The 22,998-nt window shown below is 41.7% G+C and overlaps 2 protein-coding genes across 9 annotated transcripts in view; both read right to left on the bottom strand.

Annotated features, from left to right (window-relative positions):
• Positions 1–22,998, bottom strand: part of atf7ip (activating transcription factor 7 interacting protein) — a 186,927-nt gene that overhangs the window by 59,117 nt on the left and 104,812 nt on the right. For all 8 annotated transcript variants that reach the window (XM_070861680.1, XM_070861687.1, XM_070861688.1 and 5 more), the window contains 2 exons: positions 20,030–20,167; positions 17,231–17,311 (listed from right to left, as the gene is read on the bottom strand). In XM_070861680.1, the coding sequence (XP_070717781.1) occupies positions 17,231–17,311; positions 20,030–20,167 (219 nt within the window). The remainder of the gene's footprint in view (positions 1–17,230; positions 17,312–20,029; positions 20,168–22,998) is intronic.
• Positions 1,596–11,345, bottom strand: LOC139229984 (uncharacterized). Its single transcript, XM_070861689.1, has 2 exons — positions 7,824–11,345; positions 1,596–2,304 (listed from the first exon to the last, which is right to left on the bottom strand). Exons 1-2 carry the CDS (start codon positions 10,224–10,226, stop codon positions 1,936–1,938), a joined length of 2,772 nt encoding a protein of 923 aa, XP_070717790.1. The 5' UTR covers positions 10,227–11,345; the 3' UTR covers positions 1,596–1,935.

Here is a 22,998-nt window from a genome sequence, read left to right as displayed (position 1 = left end):
ATTGAGAATGGAAACTAAACCAGTTCCAGTTCCAAACTAATTCCAGTTAAACTACTGAATGCCCTGAAGAAAAGTGGCATTGTGAATCCTGAATAACCAGTTGGTCATGGTATTTCCTACCATTAGGAATTGCCACTTTGAATAAGACAGTAATCTTGGCACTGAACTCTTTGAAGACTTATCCTCACGGGCAATATTCAATGTTTCATCAGTTTTCTGAGGTTGCGGGTTATTCAATTCCCCTGTTCATCAGATTCGGCATTCACAGGAAACAGGACCTGCCATTCAGCGAGCCATGACTGATGATATATTAATGGTAGTCGGTCCAGCTTAGACTTGCTGCCATAATCAAAGTCTTGAGAAGAATATTTGCAGTCTTGTGTGTACGGGCATCTGAGCCTGGTATTTACTATTCCAATGCTAGGGAAAATATACTACTTACTGAATTGCCACTGTCCTTTACTGCTCTCTCATGGGAGCCCCTGTTGCCTCTGGGAATTGTTCACCGAATTAGTGCGGTGCTCCAGCAAAATCAAATCAAAGACAAACATCGATAATTCTAACCCACGTTCTCTGGAGGAGAGGTTGTCCAATCAATCAGTGTTCTCATTGCAGACCCTATGAGGCTAGGCTCAACAGAAGGGGTACAAAGTCACATCTTTGCAGAAAGGCAATACTCTTGATGATTTCAATCTCTTGAGCCATTGGGAATTTCCTTTACTTTTAGGTAATTCATGATGTGGAAATCTGGAGGAAAGGCTCAATTAGGAATGAAAATCCAGTATGACTAAAGTAGAAGACAGGAGGGTTTTCGGAAGAGGGGGTTGAAACAGCACCGAAGAATGAGGAAGTGACTTAGCTCTGGTCGAAAAGCCTCAAAGCATGAGGTATCTCTATTTTCTTGTCCCAGTAGTATGCCAACCGTACCCATGTTCCATGGGAGGGTAGAAAACGACTGGTGCATCACATTCACCCTTATCACCTCAAAGTTGAAAGAAGTTAAAGTTTAGCAGTGTTGCTGACCTGCACTAAAACTAGAAATGCCAACAGCAGATTGTTTTAAACAGAACTGTTGGGCCCACAGAGAGGGGAACTGTAGGAAGAAAGGGATGAGGGATTTGCAACACACACCACCTCTGAAAGCATTCCCACTCAATATTCTTTAAGATGGTTCCGGCCCGTGTATGAAAAAATACATGATTGTAGAAGTATTGAGACAAGGAGCTAGAGCAGCTGTTGAACAAAGTGGATTGATAAAAGCAAAAATGGGAGAACTGCTCTTCAACAGGCATAGCTAAAATGAATATAAACACTTCAAAATTCTAAGTCACTATTCACTTCTTACAGCTGGAGCTCGTACAGAAACCCCATGAAGTAGAAGTCCAATCTTTTCTCACAACTACTGCAGCAAGAGGAATGACGCAAGTTAATAAAGACATATTCATTTTGTTAGGCAAATCGGAATAAAATCCAGTGGACCATATTGATAGGCTTCAATCATGTTTTAATTATATGAGGACACAGGCTAACAATTTGTTATTAAAATTTAGTTTCTTATTAGACGTGAAATCTCCAAAAATCAAAAAGACAAAAAAAATAACTTAGTGTTACTGACAACCACACACGCATGAAAAATCCATTTATAACATAACAGGAGAAAAGAAAGTGCTTTGCAAGAATCATCTTGTAAACTTACTGAAACATCTTACACTGAAGACAAGTGCAAAATACTACTTTAAAATGTTTGCTTTGTCCCCAGACTCCCTCTCCACTCCCCAGTTCTTGCAGCCTCTTCCAGGTCGCAGGTTAAGTAAGGAACTTCCAACACAAATACTGCCGCGTACTAAGAAATCAGGAGGCACACCACATCAGTTTCCCCCTCGTCAGTTTATTGTTTCATATTCTTACAATCTAATATGACGGAGTCTTTTTGCACTACTGGAAGATTTTAGCAGCACAATAGGATGACGTTGCTGCAACTTTGACAGAAGATATTGGTAATGTTGAAGGTGTACTACAAGGCAGTTCAACCTTCACCAATCCTTCCTGGGTTGTAAGCACTGCTTCTGGCTGGGTGACTATGTTCACTGCTTCTTGCGCACAAGCACTTTGCTGTCTCAAGGAAGAAGATGGCTGTGAACAAGCTGAGATCTTCTTCAAAGGATTTGGAGGCTGCAAACAGTCAGACACTGCCTTCATTTGAGTCTTTTTGTAGGACATCATTGCATTACTGCCATTTCCCATTCGTTCCTTAATTAGCTCTTCATCAAAGCCACGACTGTGAAGGGCAGCTACACTGCTGACCTACAACAAAATGAATACACACAAAAAAGAAAAATAAGCCTGTGCAGATGAACAAGTCACTGGGGTTGTGCAGACAGGCTGGATTTCGGATATTGGTCTTTAAAAATGTTTCATTTGATGACCACTGAGGCATTGTTGATTTAAACTGCTTTCCTTCTTACAATTTTTGGCTTTTTGACATTGGGGTGATTTCAATTAACACCTGAAAGGGTTACTGCAGAGTAGTGCTACTTTTTATTTGGTAGAATGAATGCAATGCCCCACTGGTCTGCCATACCACAAACTGGGAGAGCCACCTAGGAAATCCAAACCTTCAATGCATCCCCCAATACAATAAAGAGTTCATAAAACAATAGGAGCAACAGGATTATCAAAAAATTGCAAGTAAGGAATCCCACGCCACCGCAAAGAAATAAACATTTTGCCAAAATATCTCGAGTAGTGAATGCCTGTTAATGTCATGTTGACTTCAGTAAACTAAAAGGGGACACAAATGCAACAGGGTCAAGTGACAGTAACAGATTTCCCCAAGAGATACATCCAACACATCCTAAATTCACTGAGCAGCGAGTCAGATCACCTTTGCAATGAACATCATTGCAGTTTTGTGAAGATTGTCATCTGGCACTGACAAAAAAAAAAACTTGTGAAAACTACAAAGTGAATGTGTCATGTAGATTTTAAAAAGTGACCTTAAAAAAAGATTGACACAAGGGAAGATGTAAAAACTGGGACTAAATAAAATTTAATTTAGGGGCAAGGGATACAGTGTGAAGGCTTTATTGTGGGTAACCCATGGACACAGATGTATTCGCCATTTAATTCAGAATTTTATAAAAACAAGACCCAAAACATATGCCGTGACATTACCTCCATTCTGAGTTTTTGGGGTTTGCCAATTCAAATTCCATAAAAATACAATCTTGCATCTATGTTATTAACATCATATTCTACTCTCTTGTGAGTTTAGTAGCGATAAGGTTCTTGAATCTGGTCAATATAAATTGAGTGTTTGATCCAATCAGTTTTCAGTTCCATTATTTTGCTGTCACATTACAATCTGCACACCAGTCCAGCAAGTCCAATTGTCTGCAGGCCCAATAAAGCCAGAACTAATGGATTTCTACCACAGTGCAAGACAATTTTGTCCTTACAACTCCAATTTGACCAGAGTTTATTTTTGTTAAACACAAATCCATTTGGAATTTGACAATCACATCAGTGCTCCCAGAAAGTCTAATACTCAGTGAAAGCCACACAATGCAGTCAAAAGCACCATCATAGAAAGGGAAAGCAAAATATTAAAACTGCAGAAATAACCAATAGTTGCCACAAAAAAAATCTCTTCAGTAACTTAAATGCTAAAGGGCCATCGACAAGAATCTCCTCTCCTGCCCCACCCCTAAAAAAGGAAAAACATATTTTCAAAAAATAGTTGTATGCTTTGAATTGGCACTGGTCAAATATGTGTGTAAAGTTATGAACTGGGGTTTGGGAAGAGTTTGAATTCTCTCAGTGGACAACTGTATTTTATTCATAAAAATGTTAGTATCATTCTATTCAGAGAAATGGCAACCATTTCTGTTGTTGAATATTTTGGTGTACAGTAAATTAAATTATTTTTGTGACAAACATACAAAAGGCTTCCTCTATAATGGCGTTTCTGTGAGTTGGAGAAAAAGCAGAGCACAATAATTGATGCATTATATGCTGAGATATACAAATGGCAAATAAAAAGTGTGCCTGTGGGATTATGGCATGCTACAATTGGTTTTGCTTACTGGCAGAATTTCAATTTTGCTAATTATGATCTCAGCCACTTGGGAAATGTTGCTGCCCACGGAATTTAACAACTTTTTAGCAACCGATTGATCAATCCTGCTTATCCAATCGAGTTCATTATGCTATTTTTTAAAAAGCCAGCTTGTAATAACAATAGCTGCTCGGAAAATAGTTTGGTTGCGTGCAGTGTCTGTGTGATATCAAAATTCAATTCCTATCAGAAAGTTTCATAGTTGGGGTAGGGAGGCAGAGGATGAAGTTACATAAATGGTTGTTTACGTCATTACTGACAGGCGCTAAACAGTATAAAAAGGGCTGGGGTCTGTCACGGTATTACAATACGGGCTTATTGTATACATATTTATGATGGGCAATTTATCAGAGACAGAGAGCTGCACATTCAGCACCCGGGATTTTTTAATTCAGTCGCACTAACCAGTTTAATGTGGTGCAGGCCATTTCAGATCAATACTACTCCCACTTTAGTATATATCTATAACATGGCTACAGATAAGGGTGTAACCATGTTAAAATAATATCGGGAGGGGGGGGGGGAAGCCTTTAGCAATTTGGAAGATGATCTCAAGGCTCCACTGCATTAACACCAATAAACCACTAGTAGCAAGTATTAAAGATTTTTTTTTTGAAGGTCAAATGACAAAGTTTTGCTCAATTACTGATTCGAATGCTAATGGTTGTTGTAAACAAAGACACAAAGCCACAAAGTGGAAATTATTTCAATCTAGTTTCAAAAAAAAAGAATTAAGTGTTGGTGTGCTTTGAATTTTATTTTGTATGGATAAACATTTAGCTCTGGAAACATTAAACTATGAAAATAAGGGGATCAGCCACAATTTAACATGCAAGAGCACTCAGTTAGTGATGGCATGTAAAACCTGCACAGTCATATTTTGTTTAAGGATTAAGTAAACTGTTTTCACCTACAAATGCTGTTCGTATCTTTAGGCATACTATACTGCCCGAGAGACTGAATGCTGTTGAAATACTAAGCTCCTCAGGCCTTTCACAAGTCTTCCACCAGTATGAGGGGTCCTCTGGGAGCTATGGCAACAGTGATGGATCGGCTTGGGTTGGAAAGTAGATAAAGCAGGTCTTCCAACTTATTCAACGGGTCACAGTAAAGAGTGTGGATGATAAATGGCTTTGCAGCCCACTGAAGCTCATCTCTTTAGCATCCCCAACTGCCCCATCCTGCTGCATTTGGAAAGCCCGTTCTCTATTCCTCCTATCCTGCCTGGCAGTTTATCCCAGAATTTACTACCCTTTGTAAACACGTTCTTCTTAATACTAGTTTTAAAATTATACTTCTCCATTCAAGCTCCAAGTCATTCTACTTTAAACAGAATTCTGGGTTTAATATTTTACATAACTCTGAGGTTTCCTCCATAAACCTCTGTAAAGTTTGACCAGATCAAGTCAGAACCCAAATTGTTCATTTGTTGAAAATGTATTCTTTTGGCAAAGTTAAGCAAATTCTTCATTAAACTTCTGAATACATTGCAAAAAGTACAATCTAAAAGGAGAACCCACTTTGGGGAGCCCATTTAAAAGATCCTTGCCAGTCAAAAATAATAATCTCATAGAATTGTTACAGCATTCGACCTGTCGAGCCTGTGCCGGCTCTCTGCAAGAGTACTTCAGCTAGCCCTACTCTACTGCCCTTTCCCCGTAGCTCTGCAAATGTTTTTCTTCAGGTACTTATCCAATTCCCTTTTGAAATCTGAAAACTTTTGCTGCTAAAAGGCTGTACATAGGATATGTATACAATAATGCTTATTGCACTGATCAGAGGGACTCAATCGATCGACTTTGAATTAATCTAGCTGCCCTGTCAACGTTGTCCTCACCTACTAAAATTGCATTAACTAGAAAGAAGTTGTTGTAGTAACAGACACAATCAATGGATGGATCACACCATCTGTGTAAATCACTGCCTACTTAAAACCTAACATGTGAAAAGCTCACAGTTTGTAATCTAGCTGGTTCTATATGAATCTGGGGTTGCAACATTGGAATTCTCAGTTGATTTTCTGAATGGTGTCACACTTAAATCAGCCCACGTTCTCACTGAAGCAAAGAGCACACAATTCTGTTCAGAATGCTGATCACGACTAATCCTAGCTGAAATAATCTCAAAGAGGTCTGGCTGCCAGTGTATTGGGAACGACCCACCCCCGCAAAAAGCTGCCCTCTGCCTCTACAACCATCATCTCCTCATTGTGGAAGCAAGCAGTAATTACACAGGTATAATCTCTTCAGTGAGCAACCATGCCTGTTACTGGAGCAAATTTACTTCTCGCTGGACACAAGTTTTGCAATCAATTCTGGTAGGATCTTAACCTCAATGCTATATGGTATCTTGATCCATTTGTAACAGGATCCTCAATAATAAACAACGTTCTTTAGCTTTATGAAGTTTGTCTCTCAGGCCTTCACCGTTATTGGACAACTATGACGAGAGGGATGGAGTACAAAAGCAGGGAGGTCCTACTGCAACTGTATAGGGTATTGGTGAGGCCGCACCTGGAGTACTGCATGCAGTTTTAGTCACCTTACTTAAGGAAGGATATACTGGGTTTGGAGGGGGTACAGAGACGATTCACTAGGCTGATTCCGGAGATGAGGGGGTTACCTTATGATGATAGATTGAGTCGACTGGGTCTTTACTCGTTGGAGTTCAGAAGGATGAGGGGTGATCTTATAGAAACATTTAAAATCATGAAAGGGATAGACAAGATAGAGGCAGAGAGGTTGTTTCCACTGGTAGGGGAGACTAGAACTAGGGGGCACAGCCTCAAAATAAGGGGGAGCCAATTTAAAACTGAGTCGAGAAGGAATTTCTTCTCCCAGAGGGTTGTGAATCTGTGGAATTCTCTGCCCAAGGAAGCAGTTGAGGCTAGCTCATTGAATGTATTCAAATCACCGATAGATAGATTTTTAACCAATAAGGGAATTAAGGGTTACGGGGAGAGGGCGGGTAAGTGGAGCTGAGTCCACGGCCAGATCAGCCATGATCTTATTGAATGGCGGAGCAGGCTCGAGGGGCTAGATGGCCTACTCCTGTTGCTAATTCTTATGTTCTTATGACATCGTCAAATTTGGTGGGAAGCTCACAGAAAAGCAGATGTAGAATTTCAGCCTATTGGTTGCAAACTCAAGTTCCAGGGCTGCCCATCAGTAACCATGTTGCAGTTGGACGAGACTCCTGAACCATTGGCAGAGCAAGGTGCAGGAATGAGCATTCCTATTGGAAAGGCGGGGGATGGGAAGAGTAGACGAATGACATCATCTGACAGCCTGCTTGAATATCACCTCCCACTGGATAATCTTGGGTTGCACTGAAGGCATTCCTGGGAGGCTTGCAGCCCAAGTCTGAATCTGGCCTATGAGCAGAAGTAGCAAAGTTGTGGGAGGCAGCAGAACCAGGATTCGTGATTAAAATAGGCAATGGGAAAAAAAAAGGGGCAGAGGTAATTAAATGAAATACAAAATGGTACTTTTAAAAATTGTTCACAATTATATAAAAACCGAGGCTTTGTCACTTGACCTTTAAAAATAGAGAGAATGCACGAGGCAGAAATTTAGTATCTAAAAAAAAAAGTGCCTGTGCTGGATTAACTTCTACACACAGATGATTAGGTTCATAGTATCGATAATAGGAAGTAAAATGTCTATTGTCTTTGCAACATTAATAATAAAACACAGTTTATACTTACCCTTCCAGATTGGCCAGTGTGGCGTCCTGAAATGTTACCCGCCTCACAGATTTCTTTGGAGTACCGCTCCAGAGTGTGAACTCCTATCGCCTGCTGGCAGAACTCCAGCCGTCCGGGGAGCGGGCGCCGGTAAAACGGACCGTCGCAGGGAACCATGCTGAGATAGCGACGGAAGAGAGAAACAATACATCTCGGGTTGGACAAGTCTGCATACTGCCGAGTGTGTCCTTTAGTCCTCTGGATTCCATCTCGGTAAGGCTTAGCCACAAACTCCAAATATTCCCCAATTTCATCAGCTCCAAAGATAAATTGATCGACCATCAATTTGTTGTGCTCGGCTGCTGCATGTACACCAAAGACTTTGCAGAGGTAGAAATAGACAGCGTAACTGTAGCTTTTTGCATCTCGAAGTTGAAAAACTATTTGCCACAGTTTTTCTTCTTCTTCTTCGGTGTAAGGCTGCGCTTGTTTCCTTACAGTACCAATCCCCTGTTGCTTAAGTTGTTTCATCTGCCGGTCAATGACAGTCCGAAACTCGGTATACTCCACGTTATATTTGTTGAAGAAATCAATGTCCAGTCGCTTGCAGGTTTCACGCAAGTATCGCAAGATGGAGCAGCACAGGAGACGGAGGGAATTAGGTGGGTAAAATGATCCATCTTGCCGACGGACTTCCTCGACAAAGTGGCACAACCAGAAATTCAGTTCATCATGAGCTACTTCATGAGACAGGATTGGCACATAAAGGAATGACTCATCACATTTCATACTGTTTTCCATGAGGTAGTTATTCCGGTTTTTAGCCCACTCGTCCCAAGCTCGAACGCCCCAGGCTGTGGCTCTCTTTGTATTGTAGGGAATTATGCTATCTTGGATAATCACCCGCTTTCTGCTGTCTGGAACAGGCTCACAAATGTCTTTGGGAGCCCGGTTATCTGGCAGCGGAACCTGCCGCTCCACAGCAAGTCCATTAAATCCATTATAGGGAGTTCTACTCTCTTGTAACACGGTTTGTGGTCTTTTTGTAGCTGTCTCACCAAATGCATTGCAGAGAGTCTTATTCTCTTGAAATATTACACATGGTGTACGTACATCAGGCTCACCAAGGACAATACTCTGATGTGGTATTACATGTTGTTGTTCTGTGCCAGGCTTTTGAGAGGTACTGTTGGAGCCATTACCCTCTTGTAAAAGAACCTGCTTTTGCTTGACAAGCATACTATCAGAAACCTGTGGCTTCTCTGGAGATAACTGGACAAACATACTCTTGGAAGTTCTACTGATTTTTAATGGAGCCTCATGCTCCTCCACTACGGTGTCCCCAAATGAGTTACATCGAGTTCGATTATCTATCAACGCAACCTGCTGCTTATCTGTAGTGGATTTGTGCTTAATACTTAGAGTTCTATTGTACTGTAATAGTGCCTGTTGTTTTAGTGCAACATCTTTGCCCAATTCAGCAGAAACCCTACAATCCTGCAGTGGAACTTCCTGCTTTATCAAAGGCTTACCGGATCTACTATCTTGTGATGCACCTTGTTGATTGTGCAGTGCACTTGTTGGGTCTGTGGGCGACGGAGTTCCATTACGCTGCAGTGAAGCCTGTTGCTTTAATGCAACAGGTTTGCCTGATGATATTTGACAATCCTGCAATGGAACCTTATGCTTTAAAATAAGTTTATTATGTAACACAATTTGATGCTGTCCGATAGCAGACTTATTATGCAAAGATCTATTGTGCTGCAATGCAATCTGTTGCTTTAACGTAACTGGCTTGTGTGGTGCATCAGAAAATCGACAAGCACGTAATACAGCCTCTTGCTTCTCTGGAACGGCCTCAACACAAGCACGGGCGGCCAGACTTTCATGCAATGCATCCTGTTTTTTTGTGATGGGGTTATCAAATGTACTATAGACTATTTTACTGCTGTGTATCATAACCGGTTGCTTGATTGCAATAGGTTTAGCAAGTATGTCAGCTGGAGCTCTACGACTATGTACAGAACTCTGTTGTTTCTTTGTAACAGGCTTGTGAAAAGTAATATAGACCATCCTATTATCTTGAATTAGAACCCCTCTTTTTTCCACAGCAGGTTGGCTGCATGTATTCCAAGAAATCCTACTATTCTGCAGTGGAACCTGCTCCGTTTCCACAGTGGCCTTGCCAAACTGGTGTTTCTTTGCCAACTTGAACTTCTCTTTGTTGCTCAAATCAAATTGCATTTCTGGTTGGGAAGGTGCAGGAATCTGAGACAAAGAAACAGAAGAACCTGCCAGTAAAGCCAGTGAATCGTCTTCAAAATTTAGGGCATTAAATTGCATTCCTTTTTTGGAGTTTGAATTGATCCAATGAACAGTTGACTTTTTTTGGGCGGTGGCAGAAGGAAACAGAGAACAAACCATCTAGCAATGGAGCAGAATTCATCACTACTTCAGCTAGTTCAGTGCACCACCTGCAGAGTCTGGGGCCAATATATCACCTGTTAAACAATATTGTCACGAGCAGTTGCTTTCACTGAATGCACTGCGCCGCCCCTGTTAAAAAGCAGTTTCCACAATAAAATGAGGATTACAGCACAGCACCAAAGCTTCAGAGCACTGGTAATGAACCAAGAGTCCACTGTTAATTTTCAGGGTCAAGGGACATTAGTAATTTCCCACCGCTCACATCTCTATCTCCACACTAAATCCTAATCTGATTGGAAAGAATGACTGGCCATGATTTTGATTCCCTGACAGCTGCAAACAAAGCTTTGATATCCGTGTCCGAAGCTCAGACCACGAATAGTGCAGGCTTGCTACAGCCCCAGCAGAGGGAGAGTCTCAACCTCATACAATAGAAACCCATTATATTTGCTACCTCCTCCAAAATCACACAGTTGGGAATTAAATTCCATATACTATGCGCTTCCAGCAGGTATACCTCTTATTAACCAAAGAATGCCCATGAATCATAAAACAGGTACATCACAACTCGTAGTATAGGTTATCCAAACCACAACATATCTGTAATTGTCTGTTACTCACTTTAAATACCAGCTTTTTCAGAACACTTTCATTGGATTAAAAAAAAAGAACTTTGCTCACTTACTTGAGTTAAACGGACTTGTCTCATCTTGTTCAGTGATGCCATAGCAGTGCCAATAGATGTCAACGAATGAAGGCTGTCAAGTCATTGTGACATCAATTAGTTATCGATCACGGGAGGAAGAGGAGGAAAACCAGGCTGTTTTTCCAGGGTCCTTGCAGACTCGCGTTTAGTGCACCAGGAGTTTAACTGGGGCCTCAAGAGCACTAAGCTTTGGAGGGTCATCCAATCAAATGCTGTAACCCCCCATGTGAATAGCCCTGAAACCGGAGATGCATTTCTCCGCAGGGCACCCGGAAATCGGCTCATTGTGTTTTTTCCAATGTGTTCAACGCTCATTGCAAAAATAATTCTGTACTCCTTGCAAATCTGTACAGCTAAGGTAGATGCAACTATATAACTACAGTAATAAGCGAGGAGAGACAATCCTGATAATAAAGGTAGTTCAACAGGCACACATACACACAGGAGTAATATGGTTCCAAAATTTTGCTTATGACAGCAACTACTAAAGTTTAAATGTTAACTTGGAAGTATTTGATCTCCCCATTTCCACACTTTATGTGAACACCTTCCACCTTGGGGAGTATACGGGAACATATACTTCAATTTGTTAAGTACTAGTTCACAAAGTCAAACTATTTTAACTTTTCATAGGTAAATCTAACTAATTTATAGCATAATGCAGCCAAATGTAGTTTCAGCCTGAACAATGTTGTTTTAAAAAAAGAAAGAGTATACACTGAAGCCTAATGCGATTCATTGTGTTGTTGGAAAATTGAGATGCTCTGCTAGCGCCCAGAATGCTGGTTGGACAGTGGGTGTGAATACTGAGCTCATACAGAATGGCGACGGGCCAGTGGGCACGAACCCTGACCCCACACAGAATGGCGACTGGACAATGGGCACAAACTCTGACCCCACACAGAATGACAACTGGACAATGGGCACAAACCCTGAACCTATACAGAATGGTGACTGGACAATGGCTGTGACCTCTGAGCCCATACAACAGTCTTAATTTATGCCTCCACTAAGTTCAGATATTTTAATGTAATATTTTTAAATCCTTTTGAGGTGTCCAAAAAAATTCACAATTTTCTTTCCCTCTTGCATCACTTTTCAATCTCACTCGTGCACTAAAATTTCTACACATTACAATTTTTCCAAATCCTCATCGTCCGTCTCCCGTCCCGTCCCCCCTCTACAATACTCCACAAAAACTAATCAGAAACTTGCTTTGGCTGGAAAATATAGCCCAACTGGCCTTCAGCGTGAATCTGGCAACACACAGCTACTGTCACAAATCAACAGCAACTGCATGCCAACAACTGCACCCAACGGCTACTAAAAGCTCGATTCGGACAGTTCGCTGGCAATTATCAAATAAACGGAATAAATTATCGCATATCAAACAATAGTGAAGACACATGGAACCAAGTAGCAACATACGACTAAAATTTAATTTATTAAAAAAAAAACATATCCACTACCTGGGCCACGGTTCACAACTGTGCCCGTTCTGTTCCTGTTAGAGCCAGAACATACTACAAATAGAAATGTGTCCCAGAACAAGTGTTTAATGGAAAAAATTGTAGGGCAATACTTACAATATAATGTACTTCCTCTGATACCCCACTGATGAAGGTGTGAAGGTTAAAGAGCATACTATTGAGGGGATTTCATCTTCTGACAAACACCCACCATTTTAAGTCTCTGTGCTCAGCAGGAGAGCGGCTCAGCTGAAGGTGGATTGCCTGGGAGCACCTCTAATGGAAATCCTGTAGGTCTGTATTCATCCCCCCCCCCCCGCCCTTTCCGAATGTCAATCAGGGGGCTTCTGAGCTCAGAAAATGCCAGCCAAGTACGCAGCAGTAATCAGCTGGTGCAGTTACAGAATATAATACTAGTAAACAATATTTCATCTCGGCAAGGTAGGAATGTATATTTAAAAAAAATTATAAAGCCTTTTTACATTACCTAAATGCTGACTACAGAAGGGGAGAGTGAAGGAATATGTATTTCTCTCCTCCCCCCACACTTTGTCTTACATCTTCTGAGCAGAACATTGTGCCTGTAATCAATGGGCACGTAGAATAACTGGTTGAAAAACTTATCAGGCACCACTGCTGTAGTAACTCGCAGGTGCCGGCTGATGGCACTATTGGGAGCAACAATGCCTCTAAAGCAGGAACCCAGTGTTACTGCACAGTAGATGTTCTGCCTCACCAGGCCATGGAATTGATGTAATTCTGAAAAAGGATGTAGGCTGACTGTTGTGGGAGCAACACAAGTTATCAAAATGTTTTACCCATCCTTATTCCTGGAGACCACTAAAGCTGCAAAATATTTACAAAATTAGTAAAAGGACTATAAATTTTCTGAGCATAAAATAGAGGTTACACAAATTAAGAGGGCCTGTTGTAATTGTGAAACTATTGTGGGGATCAAAAAATGTCGTACTTTGGTGGTAGTTGAAGACTGTCATGAAGAACCCCCATGCCCATTTACATGCATCCAGCATGTCCCATGCAAGAGCAAGTAATTCACTCACACCTGGTACAATATCGCAGCTTTTTCCGTGCCCATCATGTAGAATTTATAGCACAGAAACAGGCCATTCAGCTCAAGCAGTCTATGCCGGTGTTTATGTGCCACGTGAATCCCCGCTTTAATTCATCTTCCTCCCAGTCAGCAGATCCTTCTATTCCGTTCTCCCTCATGTATATATCTAGCTTCCCCTTACATGAATTGCTGTATACGCTGCAAACTGAGCAAGTTGCTTGGCTGCCCTAGTAAAGGGGATTAGTGTTCGAGCGGGCATGCTGTGCTTTTTTAAAAAATCGTTCCGGGGATGTGGACGTCGCTGGCAAGGCCAGCATTTATTGACCATCCCTAATTGCCCTAGAGAAGGTGGTGGCTTGCTGGGCCATTTCAGAGGGCAGAGGGCAGTTAAGAGTCAACCACATTGCTGTGGGCCTGGAGACACATAGGCCAGACCAGGTAAGGGCAGCAGATTTTCTTCCCTAAAAGGACATTAGTGAACCAGATGGGTTTTAACGACAATCCCGTAGTTTCATGGTCACCATTAGTGACACTAGCTTTTTATTCCAGATTTATTTAATTAACCAAATTTAAATTCCCCAGCTGCCACAGTGGGATTTGAACTCAGGTCTCCGGCTCATTAGTCCAGGCCTCTTACTAGTCCAATAACATAACCCAGTGAAGGAGTTGCTGTTAACATCTCCAGCATCGCAGAAGGGTACAGCAGTTTTTGTACATTTCCACAGCTCCCTACAATCAATGTTCCAGCACAAATAACGGCCAATTGAGCATGAAATCTGCCCCCTCCACCCCCCCCCTCACATCTAACCACCTGGTCTAATGCCAGCCACAGTTTGCTTCTCATAGCCATTAGCATTCCTCTTTTTCAAGCAACTCTATCAATTAAGTGTCTCCTACACAGGTGGTCTTCAACATTGGTGCAGTGCTTTAACTAGTTCAAACTTTTGCGTACAATGAGCGGTGCATTTATCATGGAAGGGTATCAACCCCAAAACAGGATTGCTAAAATAAGCTTACAACTTATCCCTCTTCACTGGCCCAGTAGTCAGCTGGAACCATTGCTAACTGCACTGACCTTACCCACACAAAAGCAATTGTGCATAAAAACATTTCAGCACCGTTATGCAAATAGTTGCAATGGCAAACTCCAGAAGGCTGAAAATAATTCTCTTGAGGTTATGGAAGTCTGAGAAAGTTTTGAATAATGTTTGACTTTGTACTAACCTTCTATGGGTTATATCAAGTCAATGGATAATCTTTTAATGAATGCATACTTTGACATTTATCATTGGTACAACCACTACTGATTCTCTATTATCTAGTTTGGACAGGCGAGGATGCTTCAAATTTTATAAATTATCAAAATAAATATAATTAATTAGTGCACTAAAGTCCCCGAGTTGCAAAAAGGTTCCCTCAGCCAGAAAAGCTGAGAGCGCTCAAGCAATATCGTAACAAATCAATATTGCTAAGTGAAACCTTACAGCAATCCAACAAATACAAGATAGAAACCATTTAAAAACACATGCAAAAACAACTTGTACAACTGGCCCTTTCATCACATTCTCCCCTTTCTCCTTGTGTGAATGGAAGATACGAACTGAACAGTAAGCCTCAACTTTGTGTGTTAAAAAAAAGAGGGGAACTCTTACAACAGCCAGTCGTTAAGTTATGTACATCACCGTCTTACACATCAAATGATACTTCCTGGCAAAATAAGCTTGGGCATCCATGCGTGCTAAGAACAGTGAAGAGAAGCACCTTACAAGCTGCAATACAATTTCAAGAACCTGACACAGACTTTACAGTCATCAGAATCTCTCAGAACTATTAGTTTTACATTGATCTCGCAGCCAACAGTGATGCACGCTATAAGGATGCCACCAGTCTAACGTGGTACTGAAACACTAGTGTGAAAACTAGTTCCCTGCAGCAGCCTCAAAAAAGTGTACCAGCGGGGGAAAGAAAAGACTGATAATATTCCACTGAATCTTTGCTTGGGCATCACAACAAATTAACCTTTTCCAGATATTGATCTTAAGAGATCTGATGGAGATTAGCCAAATCAACATCTTTTGTTGGGCTATTTTGTTTGCATATACAATATTCCATGTGCATCAGCACCCAATGGGAAAATTTATGGATTTGTACATTTGCAGCATTGACAAAACCCCTTCGCTCTCTTCTAACCACAGAAGGGGGCAAGAGGGAGGAAAGTAAGTTTATAGCAATCTTGCATTAAATGGTGACACACATCAGTGGATTAAAAGATTTTTGTCCAATTTTATTTCCTTGCATAGTTGGATTGTGCAAGTTTAAACTCTTAGGCCAGGAATAACATGCCCATGTGCTCAGAGAAAATCATGGCTTCGCTTTCGGTCTTTATTCCACTCCTGGCCGAGAGCAGTACATACTAGTAGCTTCTTTTACTGGAACAATCGCTTTGTTTTTGCCCAAATATAGATAATATAGGTTACTGGGTCGGCTCAAGCAGCTCCTATGTGATGGCATCAACTTACACCAACAATTCATTTTTCGACTCTTTTAATACACAGGATAAAATAACTGTACACAAAATACGGCAACAGCTAATAACAGTCTGAACTCAATTTATACAAAAAGGAGAGGTCAGCTGTAGCAATCCTGCAATAATTTCACGTATATAATGACTTCCTTAAAATCAAAATGTCTCGAAAACACAATGGATTGCTGTTTGAAGTGCATTATCCACTGAGGGGAGACTACATAGCCGCAAACTGCCATGTCATCTGTGGTGCAAGCTGAACCATTTTAGACATGACAAGATATGCGGCACAGGACCACTCCTGGGGACTCAGGAACAGCCCTCTGTAGCTGTGGTGCAGCTGAGGAGGTCGCACATCTACTGAATGGCTGCTCATTCACGCTTGTCTACCAGGAGGACTTTCCAGACTTGGCAGGGCTGACCCCAAGGTTACTGAATGGCTAATGCCATGAATGGTGACTACTTGGGCCCATGACATTATTGACTTATAGTTTATCTTCCTAGTTTGTATTTTTGGATTTTTTCCCCCATTATTTAATGTAGCACATGCGCATTCACTAATAAATAATATTTCCACTATATTGGAATCTGCAAAGACCCACTTGGTTTCTAAAAAGGTAAAAATGGGTTTAAGTGTTTATAAAGTTACATCTCCTGAGCAAAACTTCCAATTGTTATTTCCAGGCCATGTTTATGTGCCTTACTTTTGTTCCCGTCTCCTGCTCTCTAATTTACAGTACCCAGAAATATTTAACATCCCTCAGGAAGTACATGCATGTCAAATCGCAGCGAGAGAACCCACAGGGTATATTTTGAGCTGCATGTATTGGGTTCCTGCCAAGGTTTGAAACTACCGAGATAGTATCTGTATGAGTAAGCAGGTAATTTGAGTTAATTTGTAAGCATACAGAGCAGATGATTACAAGACCAGATGTTTATATTTGAGCTGACAGAGGACGAATGCATAGAAGTGTAGATGCTTGAAGCAACATTGTTTGAATCATATAGATTTGCAGGATCTAACTTGGACATCTTAATACCCTTTAAGAAATTGATAAAATAGAGAGATGCAAAGGGTAATTTCTGGACATTACTATAAATTTAAAGTTAGCCCTCACTGCATCCAGGAGGGTACTGAGCCACTACTGGTGTACCACTTGGTCATGATGATAAGGCTCAAGCACATTATATTTCCTAAGCAGTTAAGCAATAGTCCCATTTGGTACCTACCTCTTGTGCTTTCTTCAATGCAGAATCATTGCGAGCTTGATTTGCTGATCCTAGCCTCTTCTCTATCTGCATTAGCTTTGCCTGCAGAAAACACAAGAGCACAGTCATTTTTCTAAAAAAAACTGAATCGCAGAACAAGCTCACCCCAGCGGTCCCATGCACCCAGACCAAGTGTCCAAGTTATATTCTGGGTGTAACGTGGTTATTGATTGGGTTGCGTTAAATGTAAAAACTGTAAATGTTGGAAATTTGAAACCAAACATGAAAATGCACAGGACAGTTGGCATCCAAAAGAAAAGGTAAAAGCTTCAAGTGTAACCAAATCACCAAAATAGGGTTAGTTATCTCATTGCTGCTTATGGAACCTAACTGAGGGAAATATGGCAACCAATTTGCATAATGTTAGGGAACACTACACTTCAAAAGTCATTAATTGGAACGTCTCGACGGCGTGAAAGACCCTAAAAGTTTGTTCTTTCTTTCTATCTGCACCTTCAATGTCCAATGCATTTTCTGATTATAGTCATATAATGATATGCACACAAAGGCTCATCAGGTTATAGGTCACAACAGGTAGCAGAGGCAGAATGGTCCTTAATCATCAACTTATTGCCCAACAGGGCAATTACTTATACTCATTGCCTGAGCAAACAACAGGCAATTAGCAGAATTCAGATTCATTGACATTAATGGACATTATGCTACACCCCCGGCAAATCATCCCGATTAGTACGCCCCTGTATTTATAGCATTATATAAATTGAAATAATTTTCAATCTATGATTTCAAATACTAGACCTGGCGTGGCGCTAATCATGTCAAGTCAGATGATGGATTGTTCTACAAGGTCCGCAGATCGGGCTATAAAAGAGCTGGAGCGGCGGGCCTGGAACATCGTGCCTTCCCCTGACCTGCGAGAGAACACCTCCACAGGTCGGGCTATAAAAGAGCTGGAGCGGCATACCACAACTTCTAGTGCAAACTGTTCCAAGTGTGCGACGACTGTGAGGTGGACGATTGAATGACGTCATTAAAACCCAGGTCACCGTTTGGAGGGTGGGCAGGAACATCGGCGGGGCCCAAGTACAGCTGAGGAGCGGCGAGCGATCGCGGCGGAGGAGCAGCGAATGAGGGTATGGGACCCAGAAGAGCCGAGGGCCCAGGGGCAGCATGGGCCAGCCCACACTGCGGTATGTGTGTGCCCTAGGTTCGTGCAGCAGAGCAGGTCTACAGTCATCCTGGTTAACTCTTGCCACTAAAGGCCTTGTCAAGTCCATATGGTGGCTGATGTGCAATGGTCACCACACATTAAAAAAAAATCCATGCACAGGCACCTTCCATCCCTTCAATTGGAGTTCAGGACTGGTATATCGGGTCCGTCATTGAAACATCTGTGAACTCATGTGAAAGCAAGTCATCCTCGTTCGAGGGACCGCCTATGATGATGATGATGGTCCATGAGGAGAGAATATCACTAATGAAACTTTTAGTGACTTGTGTTTTGTAAAAATATGCCTTTATCACCATCACAAAGTAAGGACATTTTAAAAAAAAATTTCCATTATATTAGAATCCTTTACAACTGTTGTGAGCCAAAGAGGAATCTCAGTTAGAAATAATTCAAAACAATATTGAGTGATCTGATTAGTTTATTTTATCATTGTATTGCTCGCTATTGCCAATTGCCAGTTTTGAAGGTTTTCATTTTTACAGTGAATGATTGATGCTTCTCATTGCTGCTTACTGTTGGGTATATGGAGACTTGATATTTTCCAAATATGAAATCTGAGCCAATCTGGTGCATAGGTACCAGATATGTGTACATTATCATAACACCCAAAGAACAGCAGACAGGTGAAGAAGTTAAGATAGCTCATGTTTGATTTTTTTGAAGCGTTCAAAATGGCTAACTGGTGTTTCCATCTGCTAATTTTATGCATGGTTTGGGAGACAATCGGTGAGCATGCCTGATTCTGGGGCCGTCACAAGAGAGCCAAGCAAATATAAATGCTGAAGTTCCACATCAGAATTTTGTAGTGGATATTTATAGGTCATTGCATTTTAAATGGTGTGCATTTCAGGATTTTTTTTTGCAACATTTCACTGCAAGATTATTAAAATGAGCAAGTTCTGCGGGCGGCAAGTTCTGCTCACAGAAAGTGCTGCACAGTAGCTGCAAGGGGAAACAGCAAGCCTCAATCGCAACATCGGCGTCTGCCAAACAAGTTGCTGAAAGCAGAGAAATGTAGCGCGGGTCGATTTGCTCTCGTTTCCCTCCCTGCAGCTAAAACCACATCCTTCAAGAGTAATCGTTTGTGAACTTTAAATCTTCTGCATTTGCATTCATTGTGATGTCATTTTTGTTCCTTCAAAACTTTAAGTGGATGAACACATGGCCACAATTCAGCAGTTACAATATTTCCAGCTGACAGGACAATCTTATTTCAACATGCAATTGCGTTTTGAGCCAGCAAGTCAACTATTATTGTATATTCAAACTGGGAAATTGAGCTATAGAAAAACACTCTGTTGGTCAATGCTAATAACCTGTTTAAATGGAATCCAGGACCCATTACTCTAAAGTTGTCCCTTAAGCTCAAAGGCACAACACAAGATAATAGTGAATATTTGAGGCAAACTCACGTACTTTGATGAATGCCACAATAACCATTTCAACAAGATTACCATGCCCTGACTGTTCATTCACAAGGGCACAAGGAATAAGGAGTGAAACTGCGTCAGTATCAGTTCTTCTTTTCCAAACTATGTCTCCACATTGAAGAAAGTCGAAGTACTTGCCTGTAAGCCAGTGATTAAAGATTCATGCCTCGTGTTGCATTCAATTTTTTCTACTCTGTTTTTCAGCTCTGCCAGCTTCTTGTCAAAAATACCACTCTGCATGGAATTGATGCGCTCTTCAATGATCTGCTGAACAATCTGCACAAAAAAAAACTAGAGTTACTGATCAAGAACTAGATTATCCCCCTTTCACCATTAATCAGTTTCAAATGATCTAGACTTGAAGTGGTTGGTGATGTCATTGAACATGCAGTCTTGGGGCAGGAGAATAAATGCACTGCGTGTACAGTCATGATTTAGATGTTTGGTAAAACCTTGCAAGTTAATCCATGCAACTACCATGCAGGTAGCGTACAGTAAAACCCTTTGCATACTGGCCCCATTAGTAGGCACAGATGTAGCAGCACGGTTTCTTTTTTGATGGTTCCTAATCACTGAAGCCAATGGTTTTTAAAACTCATCGAGTCAGGGCTCACAATTTAAGTTCTCCCCAACCCCTCAAAAAAGGGCCGACTCTCTTGCACTTCAGTTTCCACTCCACAATCCCTGCCATTCATTGAATATATTTAAATTGGAGATAAATAGATTTTTAAAAGATAAGGAAGTCAAGGGTTATGGGGAGAGGGCAAGGGAAGTGGAGTTGAGGCCAGGACCGGATCAGCCATGATCTTATTGAATGGCAGAGCAGGCGCGAGGGGCCAGATGGCCCTACTCCTGCTCCTATTTCTTATTCCTGTTCTTCCCCCGGTTGGAATTTAATTGAAACAAGCAGCTATTTCCTGCATCAGTGGCAGCTCTGCTCTTCCAAAGTATTTCTACCCCTGCGCAGGAGAACACTATGGCTTCTGGAATTCCCCATGTTTCCCCCTCCCCTCTTCCTGTTTTCCCTCTCGTTTTCTGTTTCTCTCTCCTGAAAAGAAGTTCTAAGATTTTCAGTGTTTACCAAAAAGAAAAAGAAAAATTGATACTTTTAAAGTTTGCTCTCATGGGCTCTTTAAGTTGACGTGCTTGATCAACATTACATTTGTCAAGACAAAAAAACTGGGTCATCGCTTGCATCATTTATCTCTTTCTAGCAAAGAAAACCAGTCCGGTTTTCTTTGCAAGAAAGAGGCTAATGATGCACGTCCTATTGATTTTATACAAAATAAATTGCGCTTTTTGGAATTCTGTAATATCTGGAACGATGAAGGCCTAGAAATTCTGAAGTATCTATTTTTGAGCGCGCTGGGAGCAATCTCTGTGCCTGAATGGCGAGGCCCCAAGGCGCAATATTGGGGCAATAAATTACATCCTAAGGTTGCAAAACCAACAATGAACTAATCTTTTCTTCTACCTGGGAACACAATGGATAAGCTATCCGTGTGATTCAGAGGAAAAATAACCACACATTGAGACTGAGGTTCAATAGATCCAGGGACATCAGTTGAGTGTACATAGAATTACATAGTACACGGCAGAGAAACAGGCCATTCAGCCCAGCCAGTGTAATATGACACCAAAAATAGCATTCAGGAAGAACTCAACATTAATAATCTGCATTTATATAGTGTCTTTGAACCTGTGGAATTCCCTGCCGCAGAGAGTTGTTGATGCCAGTTCATTGGATATATTCAAGAGGGAGTTAGATATGGCCCTTACGGCTAGGGGGATCAAGGGGTGTGGAGAGAAAGCAGGAAAGGGGTACTGAGGGAATGATCAGCCATGATCTTATTGAATGGTGGTGCAGGCTCGAAGGGCCGAATGGCACCTATTTTCAATGTTTCTATGTTTAACAAAGAAAAACACCCCAAGGCGTAATCAGATGTGCCAACAGAGGAGATAATAGGAGGGATAACCAAAAGCTTGGTTAATGAGGTGAGTTTTAAGGAGGATCTTAAAAGGAGTGGTAGATGGACGGGTTTAGGGAAGCAATTCCAGACCACAGGTCTTAAATGGCCGATGGTATGATTGCTAACAATGAGGCGAAGAGATGGGAGAATACACAAGAATGACGAGTTCTGAAGCAGTTGTAGGGCTGGAGAAGATTACAGAGATAGGGAGGGCAAGGCCATCAAGAGCTTCATATACAAGGATGACAATTTTAAAATGGAGATGTTGTGGGACAGGGAGCTAATGTAGGTCAGCAAGAACAGGAATAGGAGAGGGGGACTTGATATGGAACAGTTACGCACACAGCCTTTATATCTCATTGAGAGTAGTATATATCCAGAACCTATGGTCATATTTCGTTAACGGTAGATATAACCAAACCATGTCCCTTGGGCCCATGCTCTCTGAAGAAGGGTATCCTACCTATGCAGAAAGACTGCTTCTGTCTGCATCAATGATTTGGTTATAGGCCAAGAGGGGGTGGTGTCCAAAATTTGCAAACGATACTGAAATAGGAAGTATAGTAAACAATTCCGGGGACCAAAAGGAAGGTGCAAGGAGTTACTGATCAAGGTGCTGGTGGAATGGGCAAAAAAAGTAGCAGATGGAATTCAGTGCCAGTGTGAAATGGTACAAAATTTAACTAAACATTTTGAATGGGGGATAAGCTGGAGGGCTGGATTTTCCAGTCCTTTGCACTCCGGGGCATGACAGGCAGCAGTGAGGTCTCCTGCCCCCCACCCTCCCCCATCTCGATCCTCCGGTCGAGTTTTGCGGCGGCACTGAGCAGAACCGCCGTGAAGAGCTGCGCCGGGTATGCAATGTCGCTGGTTGCAACACCGGCGCAAGTTTTGACTCTTGCCCGACATGTCCGCCCGGAAGTGCGCCCGCGATGACCGCCTGGCAAATCAGAGTGGTCCAGCCATGCCGGCGGCGGTGAGCTGTAAAAGTGCGTGCGAATGTTTTTTGATTTTAATTTTTGTGCGATTTATGTTGCGGTGTGGGCAATGTTTTAGGAATGTTTTGCTGCTTTAAAAAAAAATATTCCCCTTCCTCCTCGGCCTCTCTCGGAGCACTCCCGGCCCGACTCTTTAGCT

This window comes from Pristiophorus japonicus, chromosome 19 (genome assembly GCF_044704955.1).
Source record: "Pristiophorus japonicus isolate sPriJap1 chromosome 19, sPriJap1.hap1, whole genome shotgun sequence".
NCBI lineage: Eukaryota > Metazoa > Chordata > Chondrichthyes > Pristiophoridae > Pristiophorus > Pristiophorus japonicus.
The sequence above is the reverse complement of the archived record's forward strand: the minus strand, read 5'-3'. Positions and strand labels throughout refer to the sequence as shown.